Source organism: Liolophura sinensis, chromosome 2 (genome assembly GCF_032854445.1).
Source record: "Liolophura sinensis isolate JHLJ2023 chromosome 2, CUHK_Ljap_v2, whole genome shotgun sequence".
Classification (NCBI taxonomy): Eukaryota; Metazoa; Mollusca; class Polyplacophora; order Chitonida; family Chitonidae; genus Liolophura; species Liolophura sinensis.
The window spans coordinates 24285529-24310447 of record NC_088296.1 but is presented as its reverse complement, the minus strand read 5'-3'; the positions used below and the strand labels follow the sequence as shown (position 1 = coordinate 24310447).

Sequence of the window (24919 nt, the reverse complement as noted above, 5' to 3'; positions counted from 1 at the left end):
AGGATATGCCGTTCTCCACTACTGGTCTCTCCAATTTCAAGCTATTTACTCGAATATAGACATCTACTTGAATGTGGGCCTAGCACGTTCTCTGCTGCTTGTCTCTCTAATATCAAAGCTATTTACTCGAACACAGCCATCCACTTGAATGTGGTATTAGCACGTTATTCTTTACTTCTTTTAACAATTTTTCCATGAAGTCTCCTACATTCGATATATATCAGTATTTACATGTAGTACGGTGTATATACATGTAGACATGAAACGGAAACTGCTGATCGATACACATTTTCCACAATGCCTGACATCGCTAAATGGGGTCCTGACGTAGACCTACGAAGTCGTGTCACGTAGATTTTGTCAAGGGAAGAAACACAGCACTCATCCAGACGAGTACCTTCGCCGGAAACAATTTACTTTAAACCGTGAAAGCTAGCCGCTCCTTGTCATAAAATGCATGCGACTCACACATATAGAGATGAATATCCATAAAAAATATCTACCTCTTTCTTTAAGACAACAATTAACTGTTTACCGTGTTTGGGCCTCATTACGTTGTAACGATTTTCACGATGCTTGTTTGACACTTTCAGGCTACAACGTACGTACGTCACACAACAAAGAGTAGCCTCTCTTACTCAGATCATCGAGAGCATCTTTCAAAAAGGTGAAAACAATACATCTTCATGTAACATTGAATTAATGCAATTTGGTCGTTAAAATACAACCGCGGACACAACAGTCATAGTGTGAGTTTAACGTCCACATGTATTCTAAAAGAAACTGAATAAATGAATGAATGGATGCTTCGTTTCATGTCGTACTTAACAATTTTTCAGTCATTTGACAATGGGGAGTCATTCGGTGTGTGTGCATACACCTTGTCATCTTGCGACAGGGCGACTCCCTGGTGCCAAAGTCCTGCCGCCACTAAAAGTATCACCGAAGACACCAGTGATAACACCCTGCCCATTCACATTACACTGACACCGGGCGAACCAGTCCTGTTTCCCTGCTCTAACCTTTCAGTGCTGAGCGCAGCAACAATTACCGTTTTAATCCAGGTTGGAACCAGAGTCTCCCGATTTCGAGGCTGACGCTCTAACCATTAGGCCACAAAGCGGTAAAATAGTGAGAAATTGATAGCCACACTCTGCATGGCCACAAACTAAGTCATATATATGACATTGAAGACAACACAAAACGGCATTTAACAAAAGCTTAAAATACCCAAGGAAAGTGAAAGTTTCACATGGGTAATCAACTGATACACGTAGGCCCCATTCCGTGCATATCTATCTGACTTCTCAGGTAACTGTTAAATGCATTTAGATTTAGTACATAGACCATATTAAAGACCATTTAAAGGCCCAAGAAGGCAAATTCCTTTGTGTTTGAATTTCGCATGTTTGTCTTATTGCTGTTGCTAGCGCTGCGGAGTGTCATGTCATCGATTCATTCCATCATTCCATCCTTCAATCGCTTCGCGCTGTCATTGCATCGCTGCGTTCCATCCTTCCATTGTTTTGTTCCTACCGTTCTACCATTGGGCTCCGAAACAGTTGCACGATAGTACGATAATGGCCTTAACTGGCTTACATAAGAATGTAATTTCATGAGTGCTCGCCGTGTATATCGTTAGATTTATCTTCTCAACGAATTGTGTTATATGTTCAGATAACGAAATTTATCGGCATGTGCCTTTTGGGGACGGCATACACTACAGTTTCTGAATTTTGTTTGTCAATACATAGGTGTGGAACCCAGTGGAAATAAAGGAGTAATCGTGGAAGCGACTGTACAGAGATCCACTTTTTACTTGGCGGTCTTACAGACATATTTTCCCGAGAGACTGTTGACGCAATTACGCCATATCTGGATGAACAATGGAACAGCAAACGTACAGAGTATGTATGCTTGGGATTTTACGTCGTACTTAACAATTTGTCATATGGCGACAATGACAGCGATGGGGTAGTCTAGAAATGGCTATTCTGCACATAGAAAACCGTACTATATTATAAGGCTCATACACAATTTCAGTTTGTAAATCAATAGTGTCTACGTTTATGTAACAATTTCTCTCTCCATAATAAAGAATAAAAATGTTATGACAACTGTCTATACCATATTGCATAGCTTTTAGTCGTACTTATACCATATATTTTAGCCGTCTTGTACACGTATATACATAGTACCTAGATATGATACTTTACAACCACGGAAGGGACGTCAGGTCGTAGTCTATTTTAATGGTGCCTTTTCGATGGTGCGTGGTCACACACAGTGCGGGTTCAGAAACCATCATCGAGAGGCAATATGTAAGATACCCACACTTTGTCTCCTTGTGGAGAATTGGCGACAACAAACGGTTATTTGGCGCTGCTCGCGTAGTCTATTGTCTGTCTAAGCGTTTAAGGCCACTTATCTTCCAAAAATGTGTTAATTTCTTGAGGTCAATTCACTAAAACCTCTCTGCGGACAGAAAAAGAGGGAGCTGGTTGGTTTACAAACAAGGCTATTTTTGTATAATATCCTCATAGGATGTGTGCTATGGGAAGATGACGTTCAGTTGTGTGGATTTCGTGCGGCAAATGGTCCAGTTGGCTACAAGCGTCAACGCCCAGAATAAGGTAAAGGGTTTATGGTTCAGGCTTACAGACTGTTATTGTAACCGTTGCTTCAATTGACCAATGATGTATCCTGTGATAAATAAGTCGCTGTCCGAGCTTACTGCCCAACCACCATCGCACATCTGTAAGTTTTCCCCGCAGAGCAACTTGTTAAACAACTGGTACTTTATTTCGGACAGAATTTTCCCCGCTTGATCCTGTTGGGTTTTTTTTTAGCAACTCACCCTAAAAAAAAACAAACAATTAAATATTACATTGTGATATTATACAGTTAAGAAAGGCGTTTTTCCGTTTGGCAGCTGTAGAAAATAACGCCTGTGTGTATGAGTGAATGTGATATACAGACACATACTTTTTTTAAAGGGTAAACTGGAAAATCAGTACATTGAGAAGTTAAAAAGAGTATGCTCATTACATACCCATTTCCAGTCGCACATAAACGTCAACAATCCATTACAAGCTCAAGTTCCTTTATTTAAATTCATAAAATATGGCCATTACCATGTCAATATACAGTAAGGATGGATAGCTTTTCACTTATCTCGTTTGACAAAAATGAGCGATGCAACAGTAGGTCTACACAACATGTCGAACGCCGAACTGGTATCGTTTTATTCCATTTTATAAAACAAAATATATAAAACAGAACATTGATATGCAGAAAGCAGAACTGAGCTAAATTAAATTTCTTTGTCTTTAAAACCAGACGTTTCAAACGTTCAATTCCATGTCATCATCTCAGCTACCATGTTTATATCTGGTTGTGTGAAACAGAAAATAGTCGCAAAGAAGTGATCAAAAATTTTACAGATTATCTCGTTAACACAGATCTTAAATTGTAAAAATGGTTCATAAAGATAGAATTACCTAAATGGAGTGCCAGAAACGCGCAGATATTTAGCGGTGGTTTCAGGAGCAGACGTGTTGACGTGATCCTTGCTGCGAGATTAAACTAGAATTTGTTTTGGGCCCTCTTCTTCAAAATATTGAACAAATACCTCATACGAAGGGTCAATGGGGACTTTTTAGTAGCATAAGCTCCACTTTGCCATATGAAGATGGTAATCGACTGTATTCTAGTGACGTCACGATATCTATACCACGCTCTGGGTTGATCAGCCAGCAAATGCAAATTTAGCCCAATTAGTATGCCAGATACGCCACCAAAACAGCTCACAATAGCATTACTTTTACATTCCTCGTATGATTAATGTAGCTAGGCTCATTATCAAATGATCTGTCATTAACAGCATTTTTACTGAAGAAGCATTTCAAGTATTACCTTTTATTTACTTTGCACATGATCGGAGGGCAACTTTGTACTGTACAGCTCATTAAAACCAGTGTGGTTGATGCTCGTTTGCTGCTGGAAATATGTGTTAATGCCATTATACACAAAACGTGCCTGATGTGTGGCTTTGACGCTGGCCACAATACTTGACGAAAAATGGTGCTCTGTTATGTAGTTTACAATTGAACGCTTTATATCAAAACCTGTGCTAGGCCAAAAAGAAAGAACCCCTAAGAAAACACAGGCTGCATCTAAAGAAATTTGCTTGACATAGGATATAATAAGTGCGAGTATTTCAAACTTCCATCTTTAAAAAGACAGCGCATATTTTATACTCTTATTTGTGCAGACAGGAGATAGAGCTTTGTTAGTGTGTATGTGTGTGTGTGTGTGTGTGCGTGTGTGTGATATACAGATACATAGAAATAGTTTCTTTAAAAGGCGTACTGGAAAGTCAGTACATTGAGATGTGAAATGAACAGGTATAGATGTGAGTCCACAATATTTGACGAGAGATAGTGCTATTTTGACTAGTTTAAGTACGATAAGCTAGCAAGTACAAAGCGCTCTTCAAAAGCTTTATACGCCACTAAAATAGCTCACATTTGTATTATTTTTATATTCTCTGTATGAACATGTGTAGCTACATTATGTTTTAGTCAGTTTTTCATTCATAGCATTTTTATTGAAGTAACAGTTTAGATGTTACATTATTTCTACTTTGCACAGGATGGATGGACACCTTTGCACTATGCAGCTCGGAAAAAGAATGTAGATGTTGTTCGTTTTCTGCTGGAGAAGGGTGCTCTTGTGAATGTACTGGATGAGGTACGTGAGATATTGATGTGAGGTCGGCCGCAAAACTTGACGAGAGATGGTGCTTTGTCATACAGTTTACTTATGTGACAACTGCACTTTGTATTTTAAGGCCTGTACTTGCCGCCAAACCCACTGGTCCCAACTAAGAAAAATGCTCTACACAGGATATAATAAGCGTGAATATTTCAAGCTTTTATCTTTAAAAGGACGACGCATATTTTATAACCAGTTTTTGTAGAACGTCGATGTAAGTTACGTTACTCAATGACCTTTTCCCGTGTTAGTTCTTGGGAAAACAGAGTATTTTGGTTAGAACTCGGGCACATTTTAATGACTTTAACTTTTGCAGACCCCTGGAAATATTTCACCCATCTGCGAACTTTAAAAAAATCGCAAAAAACCACGCCCGGCTTTGAAACCATAATATGAGTCTTTGCGATAAGAATTGCTGAGGATTTTGTTGTGTTTAAGGTTATTGAGCGATTCAAGCCAAAACATATCCATGAATATAACACATCCGTTTGACATGAGTTTATTTTAATCTACTGTTCACTAAATCAATCTTTTGACTTGGATAAATGTTACATTGTGACATTATATGGCGAAGAAAAGTGATTTTCCGTTTTACGACTGTAGAAAATCACACAATACGGTGTGTATGAGTGCCTGTGATATACAGGCACATAGAGATAGTGATTTCAAAAGGCGAACTGGAAAATCATTATACTGAGAACAGAAAATGAACAGCCTTACACGCTCATGTCTTATTCAAATTCATAAAGTAGACCATTGCCTGGGGTAAGTTCTACATTGCGCTTACATTATACATAAATGTCAGACATTCTTAAACTGTGAAGCTTTGGATAACAATGTAGATGTTTTTTTTGTGTGCTGAGAAGGGCGCTGATGTCAATGTACAGAATCAGGTATAGGTGATGTACGGATTTGAGGCCACAATGCTTATAAACTAAACCCCAAAAATTGCTTTTCTCAGTAGACTGAGAAGTGAAAAGAACATGATCGACCCATTTCCAGCCGCACATCAATGTCAGCAGCTCCTTCCATTCTCATGTCTTTATATTTCATTCAAAAATGCAAAAGCAGGACTACTGCATGTATTAAATTCTCCATTACTTTCACATTACAGTCTCGTTGAAATCCCTAATACGACACTAAAGCAGCTCACAACTGTATCATTTTTGCATTCCGCGCATGGATATGTGTATTTACCTGCAATATTACTGAATGCGTCATAAATAGCATTTTGCTGAAGCAGCATTTTAAATATTACATTATATTTACTTTGCACAGGGTCTGAAGACACCTTTGCACTATGCAGTCATGAAAAACAGTGCGGATGTTGTTCGTTTGCTGCTGGAGAAGGGTGCTGATGTGAATGTACAGGATAAGGTACGTGATGTACTGATTTGAGGCCGGCCACAATAGTTTGCGACAGGTGGTGATTTGATATGTCGTTTATTGACGTGACAATTGAGCCTTGAAGTTCAAGACCTGTGCTATGTGTCAAATGCACTGGCTGCAAATAAATAAATTTGCTCTACATGGGATATAATAAGTGTAAATATTTCAAACTTCCATCTAAAGAAAAACCATGCATATTTTATAACCTCTCTCTGTAGTCCGCGGATGTAACTAACGTAACTTAATGAACTTTTGCCGATTTAGTTCTTGAGCAGGTGGAGCTCTGCAACATTTTAATGACTTGATTTTTTCGAAAATCCCTGACAAAATTTCACCAACCTGCAAAATTTAAAAAAGTAGCGAAAATCTGTCTACTGTTTCAAAACTCATAATGTGAGTCTTTTCGATACGAATTGCTGACTATTTTTCGTCTGTATTTTTATTCCACTGCCAAAGACAACACGTATCAATGGCATATCCTACCCATGAATATAAAACAGCCGCTTGACCTGAGTTTATTTTTAACTGCGGTTCATTAAATCAAACTGTAGATTTACTTAAGTGTTACACTGTCACGTTATACAGTTGAGAAAGGGTTTTTTTCCGCTTGACAGCTGTAGAAAAAAGCATAGTGTGTATGTGTGCCTGTGAAATACAGATACATACACAAAGTGAATACAAAAGGCGAAGTGGAAAAACAGTACACTGAGAAGTGAAATGAACACGCTTTGCCCATTTCTAGCCGCATATAAGTGTCAACAACGCCTTACACGCTCAGGTCTTTATTCAAATTAATAAAATACGAACATGTTTGTAGGATCAGTAGAAGTAAATTAAGACGTGGTAGCCTTTCTGCAATTATAGCTTTCTAACACATTTTCATAAAATGAATAATCACCTGCATTTTGATTAAGGAAAGAAAATTCAGCAGTCCACATTTTGTCTCCATTTCTCCATTACAATATTTGGTGAATATTCGGTTAACCTGTACATTTACATGTAAAATTTTCAAGGTTTTCAGCTGAATTGATAACAGTTAATCAATAGTTTAATTGCCCAGGTGTGTGCTTTTTTATTTACACCCATTATTACAGCGAGATAAGGTAGATTAGTTGAGGTAGGTAAACGTTCGTGTCATTTCCTTACCTGAGATCTACATGTCTAAAAACTACGTCAGAGCAAACCTTTGATCAGAGATATACATTCCTGAAAACTCCGTCAGAGCAAACCTTTAATCAGAATGTTTGACTTTTAGTCAAGAGTACAGGTAGTTAAAAACACCGCCAAACACTAAGCTTATAGATTAATTAGTCCGTAAATACTCTTTGCACGGTGTAAATGTCTACTGTGAAGTTAAAGAAATCAAGAACACACACTATGAAGTGTATGTCAGACGAAATAATTTTTCAAATTTTCACAATCTATCAAACTTCTTTAACAGACTGGCTATTTCAGTGACCCTTTTAACGATATTGTGAACAGTGACATTACAAAAGGTTTTTGCCATTTGATAATTAGAGACTGCTAAACTACTAGATTAAATCGCACTTGTTCCATAAATGCATTAAATGAATTGAACCTGATACACATTTCATCTTGAATATATGATTGGATATATCACTCATTGATGAAGACGATCCTATGCTAATGAAGAAGCCAAAGATCATTCATTGTTTTGTGATGACTCGGGATTCTTGATATCGCGAGAAGTGTCACTTGTAGAAGGTTGTCTAGGGATACACCAACTACTTCCGCAGCGTTTCACCCAAAACACTGTTTGATAGGTCTCAAGGTATTCGCTCCTAAGAGATGAAATTGTGAGTGCACACTATCTCAACAGTAAATCAGGCAAGATGTCTCCAGGATTATTACGCAGATGCAGTTGTTCTCTAATGGACGAAAGAAAACAAAAAACGGGCCTCCTATGAAGTTTACTTGGCTTGGTGTAGATGGCACCATACTTAGAACAGCTATCCAAGAACTTAACCAAAGGATCTTTGCTCCACACAAGACAAGCCTTCTTTCTACAGTTTGCGTTAGAAACTCTAAATTCTACAAAAAGTGGGGTTTCCTCCAGAAATGGCGGCGTTAAGCCATAATCTTTCATTTATTCATTCCTCCAGAAGTAATTCAGGGAAGAATCAGAAATAGACTGTAGCAGTTAATGAAAACGAATACTGAAAAACGCTTCTCATAACGAATGTTCTCCATCTAAATGAAACATTGCTGTACTGGACAGATTTCCATGTAGCATCAAGGTCAAAGCGTCCACAAATAATGACATTTTACAGTGAATTGGATGAATCACTTGACTCTGTCTTTCGAATGGGGAAAAAATCTTGACAAGAAACCAAAACCTGCTAATGCCCAGGGTTCAGCAATTACAGCCACCATGCAATTAAAACATCAAATTAAGAAGCAAGATGCTAGTTAAACATCCATCACACCCGCTGGCATATAAATTACAGTGTGCAGCGTTCTTTAAAAGAATCAAAATCTACAAGTTTCCTCTGGTGTTAGGGGTCATGGAAAGATCCCTACTGTGTGGCATTTTGAATTGACCATTGATCTTAAAACTTGATTTCAACAGTTAATTGTTAACACAACCACCATAGAATGCCTAAAATCATGCAAAAGACTGCAAAGAAAATTGCTGATGCACTCATTCTCGCAACTGTAGTTACCCCTCTCCCAAGTCATGTAGGGCTAAAATGTCATCTTTCATCAACAAATCTGCCAACATGTTTGCGAAGAATATCTAGAATTATTTAAGGAAATATTTTTAAAGGAAAACAATCTGTTCCTGGGTTGATTTCGGGGTTTCAAATACCGCTGTTACTGTATGACTGTTGACAATATGAGTTAGTACATTCAATAATAGGTACGTCTATTAAGGGGGCATAACTCATACATACTCGTATTATTTTTACATTCGCCGTATGAATAGACATAGTTACGCTCATTTTAGTAAATTTGTCATAAATATCAGTTTTACTGAAGTAGCATTTTAAGTATATTTTTCCCTGGAAGAGCTGTAAAAACCGTAATAAAGACAATACGATAATCCCCTGTTACTCTGTCTTTCTCATGTTTGCACTATTTTATTAATATTTTGTAAAGTACAAAAACTCTCCCAAATCACTGTCTTCGTTTTATTTCAACGTTATGACTTTATAGTTGAGTTTTCTATATGGAGATTAAAGCTCATTTTATTCAGAGACAGAGTTTGACTGCAACAAAGATAACAGTGAAATCATTTTAGGCGATTTTAAGCGATCGGTATTCAAATTACAAAGCGTGCAAATCATTGCTTACGTTTTACACATCGTCTTACACATCAGTTCCTAATAAAGAATATTTACACATATCATAAACATGCGTCGTTGTTGTACATCGATCTTGACATTTTCGCAAGTAAAGGATCAACTTTCAAAGAGTAGTTGACTTTTAACAGTGTGCACGACTTAAATAAATGTGACTTTATAAAACAGGTGTAAACATGTTATTAAGACAAAACGAACTGATTATCGTTTTGTGGCCAACGTGTGCAGCTCTTTCACAAAACTTTTGTCGCTGTCTTAGGTCTGTTTGTCTGCTAAGGGTCATTTAGCCGACTATCGTAAACAGGCTACAGTGCAGTGTAACCATGTAGCGTGCACGGTATATATCAAACTTCCCTTGCTTTTATTGATGGAAGTAACCTGTCGATGCCGCTCTATTGTGTGGTCAGGCTATTGTGATGGCCAAGCAACTGACATAAAGTTGAGCAAAACAATTTGTAGTCTTTCCAAGCTTTGTATTCAACAACAAGCTGTGTTTACATCTTGCTGCTTACTGCCGTAAAGCTTTCTACATACATGTACTTGTCGTTAAAACAACGGTAGGGGCTCTTATCCTTAGTTGGGAACAACTCTAAATGTTTATCGGAAAACTTTACTTTTCCCACATCACGAAAGACACACAATCAGATTTTACCATGCCTGCAGTCGCCTACAAGATTGACAGTCTACCAAATATCACATGAAAGTAGAGCAAACGGTTACAGAATCCTTAAATTCACGACTTTACATTATATCCCAACGGCCTCAAGGGTTCCTAACAAGGATAGGCAGAATTAAGCAATTACAATGGAGTAGCATGTCTTCGCCAGCCGTCAGTGTTCATTTAATTGTATTACATAACAGCTGAAACAACATATTGCTCTTAAGATTACCGGGATGATTATGTTGGTATGGACACATCAAATAGTTAATGTTACTGACACGGTTGAACACCCTAAAGTGGCGCTGAGTTAATATTTCTTTCTGGAACATGTGCACTTAGTTGTCGTTCTTGAACACAAATCGAGAGTCTCCCGAAAAGGTCCAATGGACATTCCACAAGATCATCTACCACTGACAAATGAAGATCATCGCTGGGCCTCTGTTCTGGGTCGACAAAGGGCTTTAACCTGTTTGTATGGACAACACATTTTTGGCTCTGTCTTTTTGCTTTCAACTTCAAAAGTCACTGGCGAAATCTTCCAAACAGTCCCATATGGCTCTGTCCATGTATGACGAAATGTCTTGCATCGTTCCGGAGAAGGTTTGGGATTATGCACTCACACTTTATAGTCTTCCTGGAAGAGAGGTTTACGAGAATGGACATCATGGTGGCTCTTCTGCTTCGGCTGAGCCAGGTGTATGTTGGCTGCCTCACGGGCTTCTTGTAGACAAACCATGACATCATTTTTGTATTCGTCTGCATCCTTTAACACTGGTAACAAGGGTTCTCTACCATATAGTAAATAGAATGGCGTTCCCTGAATACTCTCTGTGCGAATGGTATGATACGATTCCAGCCAAGGCGATGGTTACTATCGTACATGGACAGCATTGTTGCCACCTATGATTAAAACTTTCCACGAGCCCATCTGTTTGATCATCGTGGCACATGACCTCGTCGATAAGTGACCATGGAACTATTAGCTATTTCCGGGTATATTTTCTGCTTCTCCGTGAGCCTGGACTCCATAGGTGATACAAGGGACGATCCTCCAGTAAATAGTCTCCTGACTCAGCGACAAGTCTCCTAGCCTCTGTAGACGTTGTTGGTAGAATAATATATAAGTCATATTACTGGAGTTCCAGTGACCATCTGGTAAGTTTTCCAACGGGTTTTTTCCGACTTATCGTCACCACTTGCGCAGGTTTAGGGGGTGGATTAGCAATACTAACTGGAACAAACGATTGTTCACTGGTGGCAGCACTTGGGCTAGTTAAAGGCTGAACTGTGATACTCATGTTCTTCTCATGGCTCCACAACACCAAGCAGTCCATCCGATAACTTACCAATATTTGCCCACAGTTTGACTTCTGATCGACCTGGGATTTGTATTGAATCTAACAGACACACAGGCCAGCGGTAACATTTAACCAAGTAACAGTGAATTTGTGGAAGTCAATTTACATTCTACCTGGTTGCATAGTGCCAGTTCCAAAGACACAGTCATAGGGAAATGCTTGAGCCACATAATACATGACAGACATCTGCTCGCCACCAAATTGACGCAAGGTATAATTGATCCCCAAATAGCTGACACAACAGTTCTGTTATCACTGGGAAGCAAACTGCATGCATGAAACAAGGAGGCACATTACATACACTCTATGGACTCCTTCGCTGAAAAAAACCCCAAGCACTTAGTGGACGAGAGTGCAGAGCGCTCATGTGTTCATGTATATCATTGGATCTGTGTAAACTGCATGTGTGTGCGGACCCAGTCAGGTCAGCTTGGCCGAGACTAACCTCAGGTCCGGGATTCATGTGTGTACACTGTATGTGTGTATGGTCCCAGTCACATTTTCATTTTGTAATACCATACGGTTGCACAAGTTTGAAATACATCATGTCAGTAAGTCGTGTAGCCAGGCGTTTCCTGTGTCTCAATTACGTTAGATGTAAGTTACACATGGTGTGCGGAGTGTCTGTCAACCAGCCTGAAATGAGACTTGCTTATTTCGCTCAGAGCTCGGAAGTGGCCCTGTGGTTTACAATGTAGTTCCTTAAGACAATTTAATAAACACAATTAAGTAATAATATTTAATTCCGTATTAGAAAATGGCGAGAGCAAAAACCTTTGTTCCATTTGTTTGTAAACATTATGATTCTGGGGGTTTTCTCATTATTAATACACACTGTAGGTGCTGATGGAAAGATATCATAGACACATAGACATGGGTGGATAGATATTATATAGATATAGGCGGATATAGAAAGATGCAGAAAAACACACTTTATCAGGAGGGGAATCAGTGCTGAGAAATGGCGGCCATTACATTAAAGTACACGCAGTTCAGTTAACATTGTTAAGTACGGCGTTAAACCCCAAGCACTTAGTGCACGAGAGTGCAGAGCGGCTACGCTTTTTTGCCGACTCTGTACGTAGGCATGGACGCTGGATGAGGACATCTCGTCCCGCCGTGTGAGGACGATACAAATCGCGCGTGAATGGTACCTCGAGAACAGTGACCATCATGGCCCGCGGCACGGGGACGGTACAAATTATTGATGGAAGTAACCTGTCGATGCCGCTCTATTGGCCGTCACAATGCTTGAGCCACATAATATATGACAGACATCTGCTCGCTACCAAATTGACGCAAGGTATAATTGATCCCCAAATAGCTGACACAACAGTTCTGTTATCACTGGGAAGCAAACTGCATGCATGAAGGCGTGAAGCTATTGCTTTACTTATGATACTCACACCAGAGCCCGAATCAACCAAAACAGTCATTGGGTTGAGGTTGAACTTGCCCGGAATACATGTACCATCATTAGAACGGCAAGCGCGTCGTTGCCACTTCAGCCACACTCTGGGAATTCTTACTACTGTCAGCAGTACAGTCAATATTTGTAGTGTATACAGTCTCTCATCCAGTGTATGTCTCACAACTGGGAACACCCAGATCTCCGGTCAAACAATGGCTCGGGTGAGGCAACTTACTTGCCTTTGGTAATTAGCCTCAGTGAAGTAGCACTAGATAAAAGAGCGGTGGAAACAAGGAGGCACATTGCATACACTCTATGGGCTCCGCTGAAAAATTGTTAAGTACGACGTTAAACCCCAAGCACTTACTCACTTGGTGGACGAGAGTGCAGAGTGGCTACGCTTTTTTTGCCGACTCAGTACGTAGGTATGGACGCTGGATGAGGACATCTCGTCCCGCTGTGTGAGGACGGTACAAATCGCGCGTGAATGGTACGTCGAGAACAGTGACCATCATGGCCCGCGGCACGGGGACGGTACAAATGTCACGCGAATGATATCGCCCTCGTGCAGCGGACCACGACCCTAGGGGAGTGGGAACGAGGACGGTGGCCGTTCGCGACCATGTGGTATAGGCAAACATATAGATCAATAGCAGTTATCTGGAGCGCAGCTCGCTGACAGAAATTGAAATGTGCGTGTCTGGGTCATTCTTAAACCTTGCCTGAGACTTATGAAACGGAGAAACTTGTAGAGACTGCCAATAAAAATTATACCTGAGCAGAGGTCTTCAATATCGTCTGAGAAGAAAATGCTTAGAAACTATGTATAAATATTTTATTACGTGACCAACTGAATATGCAAATACAGGTTGGGACAATATCATTGAAGCTCACACAAACACCATATAAAATATCCAAAAGGACGCTCTGCGTGTTATCACTGGTTTAGATAAACACGTTGTTTCTAACCTAGCGTAAGAATGTGCAGGTTCCATATAAATGTGTATACGACGCTACATAGATCGCTTGCTATTCATTCCAAATCACATCAGTGATGCATTCAGCAATGTATTTGAAAATAAACTTCCACCACCAATATATCAGCACAACCCGCACCAAATCTGAGCAACAAACCACTGGCAAGTTTCCACGAAGAACAGCCAGCTTTAGTAATTCTTCTTCTTTTCACAAACTGTGCAGAGAAAGAACCATATTCAATTAGAGCAACCAAGAATTCACCAAGAATTCAAAATAACTCTAGAAAAATGTTTTACCTTCCAGTGCCACCAATAGGGTGTCATTTGGTAACCGAAGTTCAAATATAAATTTCTGAAGAGTAAATAATTGTTGTATCTCCCTCAATAACAATTTATTTAATATATTTCCATCATTTACTCTCCCTAATATATTTTAGAGGCGTTTGTTTAGACGACTGCAATTGTATTAGTGATACCAGCGATTCTCGTTCATATCATTTTTCTCTGAATTTTTCATCTTCTCTGATATTTTATCTTCATCATATATTACCATAGTTCTCGACGAGACAAGCCGAGTAATTAGCGTGCCAGCGGGAAATAGTTCATGTATTGTGAATTCCCGCTTCTCAGCGTAAGTTAATTCAAAATGATAGGACTGATACCGTGAATACCGTCTATCCGATAACCTGAAAATCTTGCTCTAAAATGTGATTCCCACTTACACGAAGAACATGACTGATACGCCCTCAAACCGATGCGGTCGTTCTGAGTTCAATTCCAGTCCATACAGGCGTCCTCTCCGGTCGTACGAGGGAAGATCTCCCCTCAACCTGCAGATGGTCATGGGATGCTCCCGGCCTCTGCTTCCTTCCCTCTCACCATAATAGGGGGCCTCCGTGACTCAGTCGGTTAGCACGTTAACGCAGCGTAGTGACCCAGAAGTCTCTCAATGCGGTCGGTGTGAGTTCAAGACCAGCTTCCTCTCCGGCAGTACGTGGGAAGGTCTGCCACCAACCTGCGGATTGTCGTGGGTTTCCCCCGGGCTGTGCCCGGTTTCCACCCACCATAATGCTGGCCGCCATCGTATAAGTGAAATATTCTTGAGTACGGCGTAAAACACCAATCAAATAAATCAATCAATAAATCTCCCCATAATGCTGGACGCCGTCGTATTATATTGAAATATTCTTGAATACGGCGCAAAAAACATACAATCCCAATAGATAAATAAAAACATACACGCAAATACTTTACATGTGCTCATGTATATCATTGGATCTGTGTAAACTGCATGTGTGTGTGCGGACCCAGTCAGGTCAGCTTGGCCGAGACAAACCTCAGGTCCGGGATTCATATGTGTACACAGTATGTGTGTGTACGGTCCCAGTCAGGTCAGCTTGGCTGAGACAAACCTCAGGTGCGGGATTTACGTGTGTACACTTGTATGTGTGTGTGCGGTCCCAGTCAGGTCAGCTTGGCCGAGACTAACCTCAGTTCCGGGACTCATATGTGTACACTGTGTGTGTGTGTGTGTGTACGGTCCAAGTCAGGTCAGCTTGGCCGAGACTAACTTCAGGTCCGGGATTCATGTGTGTACACTGTATGTGTGTGTATGGTCCCACTCAGGTCAGCTTGGCCGAGACTAACCTCAGGTCCGGGATTCATGTGTGTACACTGTGTGTGTGTGTGCGGTCCCAGTCAGCTCAGCTTGGCTGAGACTAACCTCAGGTGCGGGATTTACGTGTGTACACTTGTATGTGTGTGTGCGGTCCCAGTCAGGTCAGCTTGGCTGAGACTAACCTCAGGTGCGGGATTTACGTGTGTACACTTGTATGTGTGTGTGCGGTCCCAGTCAGGTCAGCTTGGCTGAGACTAACCTCAGGTGCGGGATTTACGTGTGTACACTTGTATGTGTGTGTGCGGTCCCAGTCAGGTCAGCTTGGCCGAGACAAACCTCAGGTGCGGGATTCATGTGTGTACACTGTATGTGTGTGTGCGGATCCAGTCAGGTCAGCTTGGCTGAGACTAACCTCAGGTCCGGGATTCATGTGTGTACACTGTGTGTGTGTGTGTACGGTCCCAGTCAGGTCAGCTTGGCCGAGACTAACCTCAGGTCCGGGATTCATGTGTGTACACTGTATGTGTGTGTACGGTCCCAGTCAGGTCAGCTTGGCCGAGACTAACCTCAGGTCCGGGATTCATGTGTGTACACTTGTATGTGTGTGTACGGTCCCAGTCAGGTCAGCTTAGCCTAGAATAACCTCAGGTCCGGGATTCATGTGTGTACACTGTATGTGTGTATGGTCCCAGTCATATTTTCATTTTGTAATACCATACGGTTGCACACGTTTGAAGCACATCATTTCAGGAAGTTGTGTAGCCAGGCGTTTCCTGTGTCTCCATTACGTTAGATGTAAGTTACACACGGTGTGCGGAGTGTCTGTGAACCAGACTGAAATGAGACTTGCTTATTTCGCTCAGAGCTCGGAAGTGGCCCTCTGGTTTACAATGTAGTTCCTTAAGACAATTAAATGAACACAATTAAGTGATAATATTTAACTCCGTATTAGAAAATGGCGAGAGCAAAAACCTTTGTTCCATTTGTTTGTAAACATTATGATTCTGGGTTTGTCTCATTATTAATACACACTGTAGGTGCTGATGGAAAGATATCATAGACACACAGACATGGGTGGATAGATATTTTATAGATATAGGCGGATGTGGAAAGATGCAGAAAAACACACTTTATCAGGAGGGAAATCAGTGCTGAGAAATGGCGGCCATTACATTAAAGTACACGCAGTTCAGTTAACCCTGTAATAATGTTCTGGTCAGTGAAACTGAATGAACGGTGATCAATATATTTACTTCGGAACTGGCGTGCTGTTGACGTCATATGAAAGATATTAACCACGAACCTCACATGAACAATGCGCGCATGCACACATTATTTATTTATTTATTTATTTTATTGGTGTTTTTTCGCCGTTCTCGAGAATATTTCACTTAAACGATGGTAGCCATCATTATGGTGAGGAAAAGAACGGGCAGAACTCGGAGGAAATCATCCGCAGGTAACGGGTATATCTGCCCACCTGTCTACAACGGGAGAGGAAGTTTGTCTATTTTATGATAGTAGAGCAAAGTTTAATAATGTCCCAAACAAACACATGTCAATTTCTTTTAGAGGACGGCGCTCGAGATTACTAATATTGATCTATTCACGTGGTCACAAAGGGTGACCGTCCTCGTCCCCTCGCCCCGCGACACGCCGACGGTACCGTTCCAACGGGATTTGCTCCTTCGTCGTGCCGCGGGCCGCAGGACGAGAGGACGAGGACGGTCACCTTTCGCGCGCCAACACTGCTGTCCTCGTCACCTCGTGTCGCTCCCCGCGGGTAGCGGGTCGCGAGCCGCGGCACAAGAACGGTATCATTCGCGCGCGATTTGTACCTTCCTCCTGCCGCTGGCCACAGGCCGAGGGCCGCGAACCACGGAGCGAACTTTCCCCATCCGGCTTCCATACCTAGGCCTTGAATAAAATGCGCCAATGCCAATTTACCAACACAGTCTCTCGGTAAATCAGAATGTGTCGGCCGTGACGGTGTCAGTATTACATGACTATAATCATCATCACATTCATCTGGTAACTGCTGCCTTTGAAACAAATCTGAGTGATAGGTCCTTTGTAACTCTTTTGGTCGACAATCCATACCTGACAGACCTTGTGATAATTTTACTTGTCTGTGTCATCTGTATCTTCGCAATAATCTGCTAACCTGTCACACAGAGTGGGAATTCTTCTTTTCTATCGAAGCCTCATCTGTTTGATCTCGCAACACTTTCAAATTCCTTTAGCCAGGAATTTTCCGCCGACTTCACGTGTAATTTAGACGGATGTACCAAAAGCCTGTCTGCCCTAACGGGATTTTTTCTTGATGTGATAGCGGAAATGACATATTATTATCTTGGTTGCCTTCCACTCTTCTAAACTCTTCGTTTTTATCTAGACATGGTGCTCATCTCAAATTATATCTTCAACTGATAGGCTTTTTGACAATCACATGTATCCATATAAACACAGATGAAAGTCAGCTTATTCTAAAGTAAGCATGGAAGTAAGGGTGTGATTGTTTGGTGTACGTCAAACGCTGTTAGTGTAGCGATCGTAGGTAACTAGCAATGTAGTTCTAAGGGACATAACTCTTAGGTGTTACACAGGAGGGGAATTTCCAACATGTGCGTTGACGCTGAGTAAAACGATCGTTCTGATTGGTTGATTGGGTGGATGAGACTGGTTGTCCGCCATCTTCCATTAAAAGTTCTGTGCCATCTAAATAATTTGTCTCGTCTCGTCTGTGTTACAGGTAAGATTCAGAAGCCATCTGCCCCTCGGTAACACGCCATTTAGTTCTTGTTGTGTTGTAGTTCCTAGCTGATCTATAAAAACTTATTTAATGCGGTTAGCTTTGAAGATATTTGTGGAAGAATAGTTCATAACCCTAAAAGTACATGTTCGTTTACTGTTTATCAAGGTGTTGTTGTTGTTACAAGCCCAAGAGTGTTAAATCCTTGTTAGAATTAGTCTGAGATATAAAGCTACACTAGTATGGCATTAGTTCATAGTTTTGATGCATTTGTATTCATGATACAAGTAACCCTAAGAGCTCAGTGTAGTTACCTGTGTAATATTGTGACTTTAATTCAGTCAATGTTCGAACGGGTGTACATAAACCCGCTAGTTATTGTAGCGATTTAGGGGAGGCAACTCTCAATGACATTCTAATTCAGGGGGAAATACTCTGCCCGGAATTATGATGTGATATCATTGTATACGCTGTATTGAGACTGGTGGTCCGCCATCTTCCATTAAAAGTTCTGTGCCATCTAAATAATTTGTCTCGTCTCGTCTGTGTTACAGCCTTACATTGCGCCAGACCATAGGAAGGGCAACATTAGCACACCCTTTCAAATGTTCAATTTCGGGCCTGTCCAACAATTGGGCACAAGCGCCACGTTGAACTCTAAAACTCGACCCTTCATCAGCCTAAGACAACTGCACTCGCCGTAGCGTTTTGAAACTGCTTTTAAGATTTTCAGTGCTGTACAGATTCCTGTAGGTTTGATTGATGCCACTTCAACCTTCATTCCACTTCTGACACCACTTGTGATGGACAAGTAATTGGAATAAATTCTTTGTATACAAAAACAACCCGTGGTTACGTCCTGCAACTGCCGTTAATCGTTTTACATGCATGTACTTGTCGTTAAAACATCAGGAGGGTCTAAACCAAGGAGGGACTAGAGCAATCACATTTCACCTTTCAAAGTCTCCTTTAAACTTGCTTTTAATAGAGTTAAATTCTTGCAGTATACTGTTTCAAACATGTTACGTGTACATGTATCAAAGATTAGACATGGAAACAAAGGTGGCACAGATTCTAAAATATTTGAAAACCATACCATAATGGTTATGTTATTGTTGCACTCTACAGAAAGGACAGACGCCTTCACTGTCAGCACTTTACTGTTAGCACTTTTATCATTTTTGAAGTAAATCGAGCGTGGTTATAGCGGTTATGACATAAAAAGTCGGAGAGCCGTGATTCCTTTACTGTCTGAAGTAACAACCCCTATAGTAAATAGAGATATCAAGCCGTTGTCGATCTTGTAAAGGATCATCAAACCTGGAAATACCGTAAATGTTTAAGTATATGACATTGTATTGGGGAAAAAAACACATCAGCTTTAAAAACTGATATTAATGAAACGATATGTTATTGAACTAAACGGGTTTCATGTAATACATTAACTATGGCACATTTAGTTTTAATAGTTTAACTGGAAAGCACGAGGTCATGGCATTATGAATGTCTTGACTTTGAACATTATTTTGTAATAGGCACTTGGCTGTACTCATTCACTTGACCTGGGAGTATATACTTTTTTTCTAGTTGTGTGGTTTGACATATTACGTGTCTACAGTGCTTTGGGCTGTGTGACTGTATGTCTAGTATCGTAGATTGATCCATGATACTATGTTTACATGCAGCATATGCAGCGGGATCAGCCATGTCTTATGACTTCAGGTGATGTACATTACGATCACATTTACACATATGTTTCCATTTTACAAGGTCTCCTGAGTCGTTTGTGGTAAGGTTCCTAGGCAACCTTCTGATGGTCGTGGGTCTCTCCCCGGCTCTCCCCGATTAAATCCCACCATAATGCGGACCGGCGTCGTACAAGTGAAATATTCTAGAGTGTGGCGAAAATCTCCAATCAAATGAATAAGTACTAATTAATGTTACACGAATTTTGATAGAAAAAAATGTGAAATATGGTCAAAAAAGGCAGCTTAAACAAATTGTTGACGACATTTTGTTGTTGGGTTTTGATGTCTCACGGGAAGGAGGGAGTCGTTTATATTTGGCGGTGAGGAGAGGCAATAAGGACCTTTTTGGTTTGCTGTTAAAGACTAAAGCCATTGTCAACGTGAAGAATAAGGTACATGGTGTACGAATAGAATTAAGGGCGACGCTGAGGGGGCCGGGTGATTATCAATGTAATCAACGGCCTTTTATTCAAAGAGCAAGTTGTTTTAACATAATTTAATATATGATCTTGTTAAAAACTAATATATACCTAGTTCAAATTAAACACAGAAATAAAGGGGGGAAATATAATAAAGCATGTGTTGCAAATTCTACTTTGTACCATTGTGACTGACCCCTCGTGACACCTCACACCCACAATGCCAAAAATGTACTTCCAACAAACTCTCGTCACGTTTTCGTTCCGACAGGATGGAGTGGCGCCCTTAGATCTGGCACGGAAGAACTATGATGTGGAACTCGTTCGTCTATTGGTGAAGAATGGGGCCACGGGTAATGCTCAGAATGAGGTACGTTCTAAATGTTATGGGGAAAAGACAACGTTCAGACTGGCTATCTGATCACTTTTCTAAGTTTACATGTGTTATTGACTGTTTTCTTCAGATGAAAGGATTTTGTTGTTGTTTCCTTCAGATTGATATCACCTCAACGGAAATTTCATACTCCAAGTGTGGAGCTCCGAGAGTTGGTTTAGTCTGTGTTTGGGTGTTCCTTGTGTGTGTTTTACACAGTAAGTACTGGTCTTTTATACGTCATACGTGTATCCAGTAACGGGACCAGTTAGCATTCCACTCAGTGTGTAGTGCCTTACTAAATAATATCAAATATGGGGCGGACATACACTTAATAAATAAATGTATAAAGCATAGATGTACACAAAAACCGATGTAAAAACCTGAAGAATAAGCTTACATTCAGTGTAAGGTTGCATTGATCAGTACAGTGCCAGATCATTCATTTTGTATACTTGTGCATTGTGAAGTCATCAGTTCACCTTGATAATATTCTTTGTTAATCTTATTTCAGGTTAATCCTTGTCTGAACGGTTGAAGTGTTCCACATTCAATATAAGCTGTGTTTTTGGTTTGTCTTTTTCTATTCAGGCACTAGTTCTGTAACAGTTTTGGTAAACCCCAGAGTTGACATTCAGCTTCCCAAGCCTGACGTTACTTTGCCATGCAACATTACAACGCAAAACCCCAAAGCCAAATACACGGTGATATGGCGCTGCCAGCAGCTGAACGGCGACAGATTACTCAGTGGTCTATCAAGCGGTCAAATCTACAAAGTCGCAGAGTTTAATGACACGGCTTTCCTGGGAGACGAATGTTCCTTGGTTCTCCGTGACCCCAAACCAGAATATAGCGACAACTACTCCGTTACTGTTGTTGTACCCGAGGAACAAGCCGTGGTTGAGGCTCAAGTTTGCCTGAATGTTTGGCCCCCAGTGTCGGGTTAGTATATCACCGATAAACACATCAGTGTGCTATGTTTCACTCGAGAGTACCAATTGCACGTGCAAGCTGCTGTAAGTAAAATACAGCTAGAGTTGATATCTGGGAGAGCTGATATGTCTGAGGCAGAGCATGTTTCTTTCTCCACAGTTTGCAGTTATTTGTTTATAGGTGTTCTGTGCTAAATGAAAACATAATTGATTTTTTAAACATTATAAGCTTGGAAAACTTAATAAAATACTGCACATGGCATTTTTGTAACGTTATAGTATTTCTCACGCAAAGCAAACAGGTGTGTCCACGGTAAAACTGTTTGATTATTCTACATTCCAGAAAATTGTGACTTTTATTTCTACTTCTGTGTTTTCCTGTTCATGTTTATTTCATTTTCATTGACTAGTGACTCCTCAAATCAAAACAGTGAACCACACCGATAATGACAAAGTGACAAGCCCATATCCTTCATATAGAGGTGAGTTATAAACATAAAAAGAATGATACTGAAAATAAAAATATTTATATGATCATTTGATTGAAGTTTATTTCTGATTGAAATAAACACGGAAAACTGGAATTCTATTTTGATTGGTTTGCCAGCAGCACATGACGTTCCTTGGATGGCCATTGATTCCTATAAACAACATAATATGCTCTAGGCTTAGACCAGAGATCTGGAGACCATAAACTGGCGCTTGCAGCAAGCTATTCCACAGCAAATAACTGGAGGTTGTTTTAGTGCTAAACAGATAAAAGCCCAGTGCTATGTGTCAAATATTTTAGAGGGCAAAGTATGATGTGGTGGAAACCGTGCTTTTGTGAGGAATTTGTGTTCTTTGACGGACTTAAACTGGTTGTATATTAACAAGATTCCGGCAGTCTTACTTCCAGACGTAAGTTCAGCTAAATATATACCATCCTTACTAATAGCTCATTTCCTATTAAATTTACCTCCAGACTCAGAAGAGATCAAGCCATGGTGGGTCTTTATTCCAGTGGTCAGTGTGCTCTTGTTGGTTTGTGCTGGTCTTGTTTACTGCAGGATCAAAAGGTAAATTGATCGTCTTAGTCATACTTCTCGGGTGTATAAGCCATTTTCAAAAGGTTTATCGATCAAAGGCATGCTTTGACTGGACAGTGACAGTGCTAACCTTTTCTCATCACCGACGTGACTGTGACGTTATCTTTTCACACCGTTTGTGCCAAGTGAATATAGAATAAATGTAACGTCTTGCTTGTGTGAGGAGAATCAGAAGGTTTGTAATGTAAAATTGAGGGAAAGTATCTGCCATTACTTTGGTATTTTTATCGCGATTTACGAAAAAACATTAGTTTTCACAAACAGGGAAGGTTTATCAAAATCGTAGCAGCGTAATAGTGATAATTGCAATAATACCCGAAAGTGTTTTTTAAAAGCTATATTGTCAAAACCAGTTAAAACCAAATAATCTCGGTAACCAATCTGATTTGCATATATTATACTGCAATTTAGGAATGAGGGATTTTGTTTCCAAATAAATTTCAGAAGACGACAAAATCGGAAAAATGTACAGAGTGTTGATGAAATGCCTGAAAGCGTAAGTAAATTTGTAACATGTATGGATATGTATGTTCTTATGCATAAATGTTTCAGGTAGTTAGCTGATATAAAACGGAACCCAGTTGCTTTAGTTGTTGGCAGGGATGAATCTACAAAGCCTTTGATTCATTTTAAAGGAAAAATAAGAACAAAAATAAATTCTACATGATCGCCGTAGCCATGGAGACATAGTTTAGTATATTGCTCAAGAGCCCATTTTCTATAGGCTTCAAAACTGTTCTTAAAATTTGACTATATATGCAAAGGTGTATACCAATATACACGTTACTTGCACCCTTGTTCTGTACAGTAAGCCAATTTTCTGGAATGTGTAAGACTGTTATCTCAGTACCCAACCTCCCAAAACTTTACCACCATCTTGGCCACCTTGTTCAAATGTCATGGAAACCCAATCATTACACGTTGATACACATAGCTGACACAAAATATGGAGGTTTTGGCCAAAGTTTGATGAGGAATATTTGTAATGTTGCTGGAAAGTACAGCTGACTGGCTAAATTCAATCTCTTGATAGTCATTGTGTATATGTGTAAATGTGTATGTTGCAAGCAGGTTTATTCATTAAGAACAGCAGGTGCATAAATGCACGCTAACCCCCTGTGTGGAACACATACATGCTTGTAGTTTGCTGAAATACAATGTATAGAAAGTACCCAAAATATTGAGACCTTGTATATGAGCATACTTTAAGGTGGTCACTTTTCCCTATCTTGGTTTACATGTTTATAGTGGTGACTTGTGGGAGTGATAATGATTTATTTTAATATGTAGTATGTTCAAACATCGACACATTTGTGTGATTAAATATAGGCATCATCTGTGTTTTACATTACAGCTTGTTCCTTTGTGTGAAAACCCATTGCCAGGCTCGGGCCATGTCGTGCTGCCACCAGCGACAATTCCCAGTTGTAACCACGTGTGATGTCAGGACTAAAACAGACTTTATGGAGGATATAATGTATCAACTAAATATCTGTGTCTTCTGAAACAAAGGGCAGGCATGTGAATACGGCTGATCGAAGATTTTTGTATGTGATATTAACCAAGTTTAGTAGAAGTGTAATTGGAAAACTAAATCGTTACAGTTTTCTAATCTCCTAGCTTAATCAAGTGTGCTAAGTTCGCCATGTCTATTTTTTTCTAAACTAGACATTTTACCGTAGGCCTACATATGGATTTTACCACGTACTTTATCGTTTATTTCTTTTATTGTGTTTGATGACACCAAAATCCATGATAAGAGCTTTGTGTCTGATACGTGTGTAAATATTGAATTGCCTTAACATGTTAATCTTTTGACTTCAAGTTTTATGTCTCAAACTGAACCTTTCCAGCTGATGAAGGAAAACTCTAGTTTCTTGTAGTTTCTTCACTGGTTCTCAAGATAGTGGATAAAGCTCCACAAACTGAACCCAGAAAAGGAGGCGGTACAAACGTCGTGCTGACACCGGGTCAACCAATCATGTTTCCTTGCTTTGACCTATCAGTGCTTAGAGCCAAGAGAGTCAACAACAAGTACCATTTTTAAAGTCTTTGTTATGACCCGCCCCTCGTTATATCCCAGTTATAACTCAC

At 40.2% G+C, this 24919-nt stretch overlaps 2 protein-coding genes across 2 annotated transcripts; both read left to right on the top strand.

Annotated features, from left to right (window-relative positions):
- The first annotated feature begins 2561 nt into the window (after positions 1–2561).
- Positions 2562–18969, top strand: LOC135462597 (ankyrin repeat and SOCS box protein 8-like). The gene is made up of 4 exons (XM_064739820.1): positions 2562–2633; positions 4654–4752; positions 6055–6153; positions 18820–18969. The coding sequence occupies exons 1-4, from the start codon at positions 2562–2564 to the stop codon at positions 18967–18969; spliced, it is 420 nt and encodes a 139-aa protein (XP_064595890.1).
- A 1683-nt stretch (positions 18970–20652) lies between these two features.
- On the top strand, positions 20653–24137 carry LOC135462596 (uncharacterized). The gene is made up of 6 exons (XM_064739819.1): positions 20653–20802; positions 20927–21023; positions 21397–21747; positions 22148–22219; positions 22702–22795; positions 23270–24137. The coding sequence occupies exons 1-6, from the start codon at positions 20653–20655 to the stop codon at positions 23379–23381; spliced, it is 876 nt and encodes a 291-aa protein (XP_064595889.1). The 3' UTR covers positions 23382–24137.
- The last annotated feature ends 782 nt before the right edge of the window (positions 24138–24919 follow it).

What these genes read in the sequence shown, in the direction of transcription:
- LOC135462596 (XM_064739819.1), top strand. Translation starts at nt 20,653, where the DNA reads ATGCCAAAAATGTACTTCCAACAAACTCTCGTCACGTTTTCGTTCCGA. An exon ending in CCCATATCCTTCATATAGAG is followed by an intron (nt 22,220 to 22,701) that starts GTGAGTTATAAA and finishes ATTTACCTCCAG; the next exon opens with ACTCAGAAGAGATCAAGCCA. An exon ending in GTTTACTGCAGGATCAAAAG is followed by an intron (nt 22,796 to 23,269) that starts GTAAATTGATCG and finishes AATAAATTTCAG; the next exon opens with AAGACGACAAAATCGGAAAA.
- LOC135462597 (XM_064739820.1), top strand. Translation starts at nt 2,562, where the DNA reads ATGACGTTCAGTTGTGTGGATTTCGTGCGGCAAATGGTCCAGTTGGCT. An exon ending in GCGTCAACGCCCAGAATAAG is followed by an intron (nt 2,634 to 4,653) that starts GTAAAGGGTTTA and finishes TACTTTGCACAG; the next exon opens with GATGGATGGACACCTTTGCA. An exon ending in TTGTGAATGTACTGGATGAG is followed by an intron (nt 4,753 to 6,054) that starts GTACGTGAGATA and finishes TACTTTGCACAG; the next exon opens with GGTCTGAAGACACCTTTGCA.